We start from the raw sequence: 9679 nt of genomic DNA on the forward strand, positions 1-9679 counted from the left end.
AACGCAACCCCTCAAAATGACAGCGACTGTCTCACTCATTCCTTCTGTGGCCTTTATTGAACTCAAAGCCATGGGAAGACTTTAAGCGCTTTCTTGCAGCTGGACCCATGTGCCCTGTTTCGCCTCCGGTGGGGTCAGGGTGTGAACACTGTCCCCCGCAGACCCCTGGGCAAGGCCCTCGGGGAGACTGTGGCATGCCAGGAGTGCCGCCCGGGTTCAGTCCTGGAGCTTGCTGGCGTACACCTCGGCCCTGTCCAGGGACGGCCCCCGTTTCACTGATGTGTACAGGGTATCTGAGGTCCCCAGGGACTTGGGGTCAGCCTCCTGTGTGATCCGCGTGTCGTGGGCTGTTTCCCTGTCAGCACCGCCCATGTCCCTGACGGAGGAAATGAACAGAGCCGGGGTTAGAGGTACAGAGCCGGAGTTAGAGGTGCAGACCAGACCCCAACTCCTCAGCTGGTCAGGGACCTTTCCACTTAGCCACAGCCTTCACAGAGGTCACCTTAGGCCTTCATTCAACAGACCAATCTTCCCAGAACACTTACTGTGTGTCAGATCCTAGGATAAGAACAGTGTTACCCTTTTGGAACTGTCTGAACAAACAATGTACAGGTCTTACCATGAGCTCAACAAATGTTCCCAAAGAGCTAAGGTCGTATGGAGAGACAGACCACAACAGACAAGGACCAGACAGAGTGGACAAGTCCAGGATGGGGAGCCACTGGAGGGCATCCTGGAGGAGGAGGCAGTTACTCTAGTCTTAAAGAAGGAGAGTGGAGGCACAGAAAGGTATTGCAGGCATTTGATAGGAAGGCCTAGGGAGTGTCTGGGGCAAGAGTGAGAAGTTGGGTGCAGCTAGAGCTGGGGTGGGGATGTAGAAGGGACAAATGGAAGAGCCAGGCTAAAGTCAGATAACAGGACCTTGGTGCCAGATGAAGGTGTTGCCCAAAGGAAAGGAGGGGCATAACCACATCCTGACTGCTCCCAGGTCTGGCCAGACAGATCCAGTTCCTTGAAGGCTAATCTCATCTATTATTTTGTTTTTAATAACTTAAATATCAGAGAGCAATCTGATTTCCAAGTTCACTGCCCCTCCCACCCTATGTCTCTTCCTGCCTGGCTAATTTCTACCTTTCCACTTAATTTCACCTACTCCAAGAAGCTTTTTGATCCACTCTCTCCACTCGCACTGAGACAGGCACCCCCTCCCCCTCCATATTTAAAGCCATCTGGGTCTCTCTGCCTCTCTTGCTGAGACACACATGCATGTGAATTTTCACTTCATCCCAGTCCTGATGAGAGTTTGCTCCTGCTGCTCCTTCCTCCAGGAAGCCCACCCTGATGCTCCAGGCAGGATCTGTCCTGCCCTCTTCTGGATTCTCCCTGCCTGCTCTGTCCTCCCACAATTAGTAGATTCCTGTCTTCCCACCAGGCAGCCCCGTTAGCTGCTCCAGACACCCCACGGGAGACCTCCAGTCCCAGCCCAAATGGACACACATCAGAGTTGTTAGTTAGTGGACTAAGGAGACTCAGGGGGTCTTGTCCCAGCTGTTTTATCTGGCCATGTGACCCTGGGCCATCCTTCCCCCCTCAGGCCTCAGTTTCACCATCTGTCCTGCAAGAGAGTGAATCATAATGACAGGGAAAGCTAATAGCTGTTTACTACCTGGGTACCGCCCTGATGACTCTATAGGGAATATTTCCTTTAACCCTTGCAACTCCACGGGGCAGACAGTATTGATTAGACTCTCCATTTTCCAGAAGAGGAAACTGAGCCTAGAAGGCTAAGATACTTGCCCAAGACACACAGCTGTGTCAGAGCTGGGATCTGCCCACAAAGCCCCAGTGCTGAGCACCCCCGGCCCCGCTGAAGACTTGACCTTGGGCACCCCAGGACCCCGCTCCCCTCTCGCTGGACCCCACCCACCCAGGGTGGAAGGCAGCGCTCTTGCTCCGGGGCTGTCCCCACCTCGGAAGCCCCTCTTGCTGGAAGGTGTCCCCAAGCCCTACCCCCGCCCCCGCCGGTGGGTACTCACACGAGGCTGAGGGCGATGGCGCCAGCAAAGCTGAGGAGCAAGAAGAAGGGCAGGGAGCCCAAGATGGACGTGACGACAATCATGCCGCCACTCCGCCGGCCCGGCCACGTGTCGATCGCCGCGTGCGGAGCCGCTGCAGGACGGCCGCCGTCACTCCCCAGACATGCACCCCCACCTCCTCCCAGGGACGCACAGGGGAACCCTGCCCTCAAGCCCAGAACCTCAGGCATGAAGTAAGGACCCAGCTCAGTGCCTCCCCCCAGGTCTGAGGTGTAATTATCTGACTCACCCCCACATCCCCTCCCCAGCTTTCTCTCACGTGTGTCTCGTCTCACCCTCTTTTAACTTTTTTGCACAATTTTAAATTATGAACTGACTCAAGTCTTCCGGTGAGATGGATGGGATACAGATTATAAACAAAATCAAGGTGGAGCAAAGGTCCCCGGTCTAATGGAGTCGGGAGACCATGGTCTCCCTCTGCTCTGGCCAGTGTCACCCTTTTGGAACTAAATGGACACACCATTTCTAGGTCCTGCTGTTAGCTGGCCACTTTCCGTCCAGGGTCTCCTGTAAATCCCACGAGACCCCCGTTCTGCAGATCGCTCCCTCCCGTTCAGGGAGACTGAGTTCCTGTTCAAGGGCACTCAGACTCCAGCTTCAAGCGTGTAGGTCTGTCTGGTCCCCAAGGGCACACTCTGCACAGACTGACCTGCTCCTAGAGAGCTGGGCCTGGTGCTTTCATCTGGCCTTACCCAAAGGAACCCTGCTGGGGAAGCGGAGCAAGGATTCTTCTTCCCACTTCTCAGATGGGAAAACTGAGGTCCTGTAGGGCTCATTCAGTAGTGAGGCTCAGAGGCTGGGCTTGAACTTGGGACTCTTGGTCCCAGGGCAGTGCTGTTTCAGTGGGACCACAAAATATGGGCAGGGCATTGGAGGGGTGAGTGCGGACGGAGGGTAGGAAGGAGCCCCCCCCAACACACACGCCTGCCCAGCTGCACCCTCACTAGCCGTGTGACCTCAGGTAACCTCACAGAGCCCTAATTGGCCCATAAGATTACCGTGAGTGGCAGGGGAGTTGTTTTTGTTTTGGTTTGGTTTGGTTTTGAGGGGTTTTTTTTGGCCATGCTGCACAGCCTGTGGGATCTTAGTTGTCCGATTAAGGATTGAACCCAGGCCCCCTGCAGTGAAAGCAGGAGTCCTAACCGCCGGACCGCCGGAGAATTCCCGGGGAATTCTAAAGTTAGGGTCACAGGTCATCCAAATTACCCTAGGCAGTCTCTTCCGTCACCCCTAAGTTTCAGCAGACATGACTCTGTGTTTATAAATCTCAGACCTATGCTGAGCACTCAGATGGAAGCTCTGGAGGGGACAGGGCAGGACCACTGGCAGATGCCTAGGCCTGCAAGACCCCCCACTTTAGGAAAACCATAGGGCTCTAGAGGAAAATGGCACTTCTACTGCCTCCAGCATTCAGGCCCCTGTAGCTAAGATGCCTCCAGAACCATTTGACAGGATAACGATGTCGTGAGCATTCAACAAAGGGGCTGGTTAGGGTCTAATCTAAATGCAGGATAAACGCCGTGCTCTTTGGAGGCAAATGCACCATCAGGGCTGGAAATGCCAGATGACTCTGTCTTCCTTTACACCGTCCAGCCTGCCCGAACACCTGCAAATCCCCCACCTTCCTCTGCCACAGTATCTGGCCCTCCAGGAAGGGAGGGGGGGAGAGAGGGAGAATGAAGTTTTGGGTTAAACTATTTTAAGATGCATTTTCCTCATAACCCAATGGTCTACCTGTATCTGGGGAGACTTTTCCAAGTGATAGCATGAGTCTGCGTTCCCAGGTTCCCTTGAGGACCACCCCCCAGCCCACCCCTACCACTTACGCCGGTTGGTGCGGATGGGGTCCGACCATAGGGTCTGGTCCTGTACCAAGCCCGTGGACATACTGACCAAGACGTACTTGAACCTGGAAGGAGGTGGAGTGGGGATGATTTCTATCCATCCCGTGAGCCTTGGCCACAAGGAAGGGAGGGACTGGGGGTTTGGGAGCAGGGTAGGGACTTGCAGAAGATGGAAATCTAGATGGCCATGTGGGTGGGGTGGGGATGGGGGGGCTCTGGCAACAGGACGCTGCTGGACTTCGCATCCTCAGCACCTTCGCCCGGGGTGTTTCCCCAGCTCAGATGCCACCTCCTCCATGAAGCTGTCAGGGTCTAGGCTCTCCCTCTGCGAGCCCCTGTTTCTCTGTCATATATACTGTGCATGTAGCAGATTTGCTGCGTATTGACCCATTTGTCCTTCTTGCATTTTTGCCTCTCTCTAGTCCTAGCCTGGTCCTTGGTCTCACAAAAGTGACTTAAAAAACAAAACAAAACAAAAAAACCCGAATAATATCCATTTGCAACCCCAATGCTCTATGATAAGGGCTAACTTTATATGCAGAAAATCACAATAAAGTGTTACAAATCATGAAGGAAGGTCAGGTGACAGTACAGAATACTGTGGCCTGCTTTAGGTCTTCTTCACCCTCAGTTAAAAATGATGGATATTTTGAGATCAAAGAAATCAACAGCCTCTAGTTTGACACTTGAAAAAAAAATGAAGACCCTTAAAATCTTTGTAGCATCCAGTGTTTTGCTTAATCCCCTGCTTCTCTCGGTTTGAAGATGAGCATTCCAGAGGCTGGGGTGTGTGCCCTATATCCCCTAGGAAGGGTGGGCTCAAGTAGGAGGGAGAAGTTTTCCCGCAAGGTCAGAGGTAAGGGTTGAGAGTGGGGAAGAAGACAGCCGGGACTCAGGTCCTGACCAGTGGCCAGGGCCAGAGGAGGGGCAAGCCCTGTGAGAGGACGGAGGTGAGGGATGGCCCGGGCCCCATGTGTGGCAACTTGGGCATCTCCATGGGAACAGGAGTGGATGTAATCAAGGCTTGGCCCTGGGTAAGACTCCTGGCCCTGGGTCAGGGCTGAACCCCCAGCTCAGCACAGAGAAGATGCTCAGCAAATATGCGTGGAAATGAATCAGGGACCCTGCTGTGCTGGGGTGGACCACAAAAGGGTGCGCTGCAGGGAGGTGGGAGAAGCCTCGTGCTGAGCCCCAGCTTTTCTCGAGGTGACCCCCTTTCCTCTTTGGACCACAGCTCCTTCCCTGTCAAATGAACTGCCACATGGGTGATGGGCCAGGACCAGGTGCATAATTTGTGGGGCCCAATGGAAAAGGGAAAATGTGGCTCCTCATGTGAAAATTAACAATTTCGGCATTTCCCTGGTGGTGCAGCGGTTAAGAATCCACCTGTCAATGCAGGGGACACGGATTCGAGCCCTGGTCCAGGAAGATCCCACATGCCTAGGAGCAACTAAGCCTATGCACCACAACCATTGAGCCTGAGCCCTAGAGCCCGTGAGCCACAACTTCTGAGCCTGTGTGCCGCAACTACTGAAGCCCACGCACCTAGAGCCCGTGCTCCGCAACGAGAGAAGCCACCACTATGAGGAGACTGCACACCGCAACAAAGAGTAGCCCCTGCTCGCCGCAATTAGAGAAAGCCTGTGTGCAGCAACGGAGACCCAATGCAGCTAATAAATAATAAATAAATAAATAAATTTATAAAAAATAAAAATAAAAAAATAAATAAATAAAAATGAAGAATTTCAAGCTGGCAATGGCGAGCATTCAGCCGAGAGGGGGTCCTTCTGAGCACAGGGCCCGGTGCACAGGGTCAGCCCAGGAAGCCAGGATTCCTCTACGGCACCCGGCAGGCTGGCACGTGGTAGGCTCTGGAGAAATGTGGCCTCTCGAACTTCACTGGCTCTAAGTTGCCCCACGTTGGGGCCCGGGCATATCTGCCGCTCTCTGACAGCTGTTCATACCCACCTGTATTCCGTGGCTGCTTCCAGGGGTGGGTTGCAGAGGCCCCGGAAGTTGGGGTCAGACAGGCAGGTCCCATCGGTGCCCACCTTGACCAGGTATGCATTCAGGATCTCCGAGGCCTGGGACACATCCCTGACGGCATCCAAGCTGGGCAGGTCGCTGCAGGGGGTCAGGTCAAAGGCTGTGGCCTTGTAGGGGCCTATCCTCCCTCCCTCTGTTTGCTGGAATGTCGAGCTGAGTGGGGTCTTGGTGCTGTCCTGCACAGTGGCGTTCCTGAAGCTGACTGTGGAGGCAATGCCGGGAGTGAGGTTCCTGGCCACCCCAGCTTAGTCACTCACTCAGTCATTCAACAAACGTCCCTAAGCATCCTCTTTGCACCAGCGCTGTGCTGGGCCTTGGGGTCTCTTCTTTACTTGCTGGGCGATCTTGGACCACTCACTTTACCTCTCTGGACCATCTGTGAAATGGGAGGAAAATACCCCCCAGTGCTCACAGATTGGGACTGGCCACAGGTAGGCAGCCAATACTTGTTTGCTGAAAGAATAAAATGATGGCCCTACATGAGCTGTTGGCAATGGCTGGTTGCTAGAAACATAAGAGGCTGTCATCGGGTTCCTACTCTCGGATCCCAGGATCCCTGCCAGTGAACATTGCGAGCTGGCCCAGAGCCAGCAAGTCCGTATGTGTGGCTTTCCTCCCAAACACAGATCTCGAACTACCTCGGGAAGCCCTGGGCAGGACTTGAGCTTGAGGACCAGAGAATCTTTTTGCTCTCCAGCTGCGGGAGCTCCCATGAGTTATGCTGCCTCTCTGAGCCCCGATTATCTGCCCCTGTGGTAAGTATCCTAACAGTTACCTTGCAGGCAGGCTGTAACTGTTAGCACTAAGGTGGGCAAAGCACTGAGCACGATGTAAGGACTCAGTGATTGATGCTGTTATTATTCCCCCACTAGACTGGATGTCCCTCCGGGGCAGAGGCACGTCTGTGACTGCAGCGCCCAGCCCAGCGCTGGCACACAGCAGACACCAGTGCATGTCAGTGAGGTGCAAGCAGTCGTTAAATTACAGGGATGGAGCACGCCTCTACCTGTCTCCTTCCCGCCTGCCTGCAGACAGGTAAAAGACCCTTTCAGAGCGGCCCAAAGGAAGCGGGACCCTTACCCGAGTCGACCAGGACATAGAGGTAGACCTCGTAGGCGCCAGGGAGGGGCGCTGAACTGTCAAACATGCAGAGAGGCTTTTCCAAGGCCACGGTGGTGAGTGTGGGGTTGTTGGTGGCAAAGGACACACTGGCCAGTTGGGGCTGGAGGTTCACACCTGGAGGAGGCAATGAGGACAGGAGCTGACCCCCAGCAGAACTGTCCATACCCACCAGCACCCTCTGCATGCGTGTACACACATGCACACACACGTGCGCGCGCGCACACACACACCTCTGCAGTTACTGAGCATCTGTTGTGCGCCAGGCACTGGGTTTCACTCTCCCCGTGGGCCATCTCAGGACCTTGTCTCCGACACGGGCAGCACCCCGGCCCCACCCAGCCAACCTGACCAGAAACCAGGCAATCCAGCTGAACTGCTGCTCCCTTGCTCCCCCCAACAGACATTCAGCCGTCAAGAACCCCATCGCCTCTCCTATGCATCCCTCCACCCCGTCAGCCCAGGCTGAGTCCACCCTCTTCACCTGGACCCTAGAAACCAGCCCTCCCCCGTCTTCTGCTCTCTGTCGTGCAAATCTGACTGCGTCCCTCTCCTGCTGGGCCCCTTCCTGGCTCCCCAGTGCCCTCCAACACGGTGCAGCCTCTCTGGAGGGGCAGCAAGGCCCTGAAGCTCTGGGCCTTGCTTCAGCGGTCTCCAGCCTCGCCTCTCTGCACAACCCCTGACCTCATGCTCCAGTCACATGAATGGATAACGGATGGGAGGTTCCCAGAATAGACCATGCCACCCCCCTCCTCCCTGAACTTGCCCATGCTGCTCCTTCACCTGAAATATCCCTCCATCTCCTGGGCCCAAGCATCACCATGCGTCTAGACCAGTTCCTTCTCTGCTCTCCCACAGTCCTGTGTGTTTGTCTCTTGCAGCAGCCAGCACAGAGCCCTTGAATCCTCATGAGAGGAAGCTTATTAATCAGTGTTGGCTATTATCATTAATATCTGGGTCCCAGAGCCTGCACAGGGCCTGGCACAGAGCAGGCATCAGTGCCCGTTCCTGGAGTGAATAAGTCAATTCCCATTCCTAATGCCACTTTCCACCCAGGCTCCTCTCGGGACCCTTCAGGAGGATCAGGGTGTCCCTGGGACACCGCTGACCGCCCACCGTGGGCACAGCCCCTTCTTTTCATCCCCCACTTACCTGAGCCAAGTCGCATGCAGCCGAGGGCCAGCAGGATCCAGAGCGGAGGCATCGCCCGGCAGAAGCTGCTGCAGGGAGGGCGGTCCACCCGGCGAGCGTGCACCGCGCGTCTCCCGCCGCGCGCACCTGTCGGCCCTGAGCCCTGGGCGCGCCCCGCCTCCGCCTGAGCCAGCCAATCCTCGGCCTCCTCGCAGGATATTTGCATACACCCCGCCCCGGGCTCCCCTGGACCGCGAGGTGCTCAGGGCTCAAATCCATCCCCGCTGGAATTTCCCCGCCCCCTGACCAAAGCTCCTACTGTGTGCCGAAGCTGGAGCGGTGCTTTCAGGGCATCTCTCGCCTAATGAGACCTTGGGGGCAAGCCACTCCTTCTTTGCGCCTCAGTTTCCATACCGTAAAGTGAGGACGCTAATTCATTTATGGAATTCTATATATGGAAACCCTACTACGTGCCACTCATTGGGCTCTTGTGAAGATGAAACGGGATAACGGGTGAAAGTGGTGTCATGGAAACCTCGAAGTCCTGGGTTTGTGAGCTGTCTGGAGACCTCTGCTCCAGGTGCAGGGCCCAGGCCCAGAGAGTGGGGGAAGGAGAAAAACTCTATGGTGTTTTCAATTAGTAATGTTGTCATGAAAAAGTAACAAAATGACTCCCGAGCTCTGTCTACTGAGAGGACCTAGAAGGAAGGACAGCCAGTTGCAAGGATCTCACTTAGCAATCTTGGACCCCAAACCTCATGCGCCAGTAAACTGCACCAGGGCCCCTGGAGAGATGATCACTCCAGGGCTAGAACAGGGAAAGTCCAGAGGAGCCTAGAAAGTTAAGAAGCCCTCAAAGAATGATGGGGATGGCACAGAAGGGGCTTGAAAGGGCTCCCAATGGCCAGATTGGGGAAAATTTGAGCACAAAATAAATAATCAAAGTAACACATTTAGCCCATTGGATAAAATCCAAATCTGTGAGTCAATACTGATACTTTTAAAAATGTTTTAGGAGAGAAGGCAAAATTCTTTCAAGAAGAACACCAATGAGTAAATGTAGAGGGAATAGCAAGACCAAAAATCACTATTTTACAACCATCCTGGTAATAACCGATTCAAGAAGGAATCATTTCAAAAGGCGTTAAAACCATAGGGTTAAATATTTTTAGGGAACAAGATATGCAGAAATCTGGAGATATAACTTAATGAAATCATCAAATCTGATGTCACCAATAATGCGACGGACTGACCTCACGTGCTTCCCGGCTCTGGGACGGGGTCAGAATCTTCTGTGGAGTTCCTGGCCAAAAAGTCTAACTGGAATCTAATCAATAGCAAACAATCAGACACATTTAAATTGAGGGACTTTCTGCAAACCAGCTGGCCTGGATGCTCTGAAAATGTTACTGCCATAAAAGGCAAAAGCAAAAACAAAACAAC

General features: G+C 54.2%; 1 protein-coding gene across 2 annotated transcripts; it reads right to left on the minus strand.

Moving 5' to 3' along the window:
- Window positions 1-216: 216 nt before the first annotated feature.
- On the minus strand, window positions 217-8309 carry UPK3A (uroplakin 3A). 2 transcript variants are annotated; one of them, XM_057741970.1, is made up of 6 exons: window positions 8258-8309; window positions 7067-7222; window positions 5909-6188; window positions 3923-4005; window positions 2037-2169; window positions 217-376 (listed from the first exon to the last, which is right to left on the minus strand). In XM_057741970.1, exons 1-6 carry the CDS (start codon window positions 8307-8309, stop codon window positions 217-219), a joined length of 864 nt encoding a protein of 287 aa, XP_057597953.1. The 2 variants fall into 2 exon arrangements, with proteins under 2 accessions (XP_057597953.1, XP_057597954.1); XM_057741971.1 differs by lacking the exons at window positions 3923-4005; window positions 5909-6188.
- Between the last annotated feature and the right edge of the window lie 1370 nt (window positions 8310-9679).

Source organism: Hippopotamus amphibius, chromosome 7 (genome assembly GCF_030028045.1).
Source record: "Hippopotamus amphibius kiboko isolate mHipAmp2 chromosome 7, mHipAmp2.hap2, whole genome shotgun sequence".
Lineage (NCBI taxonomy): Eukaryota > Metazoa > Chordata > Mammalia > Artiodactyla > Hippopotamidae > Hippopotamus > Hippopotamus amphibius.

What these genes read in the sequence shown, in the direction of transcription:
- UPK3A (XM_057741970.1), bottom strand. Translation starts at nt 8,309, where the DNA reads ATGCCTCCGCTCTGGATCCTGCTGGCCCTCGGCTGCATGCGACTTGGC. An exon ending in CCCCATCCGCACCAACCGGC is followed by an intron (nt 2,170 to 3,922) that starts GTAAGTGGTAGG and finishes GCCGTCCTGCAG; the next exon opens with CGGCTCCGCACGCGGCGATC. An exon ending in GCCATCGCCCTCAGCCTCGT is followed by an intron (nt 377 to 2,036) that starts GTGAGTACCCAC and finishes TTCCTCCGTCAG; the next exon opens with GGACATGGGCGGTGCTGACA.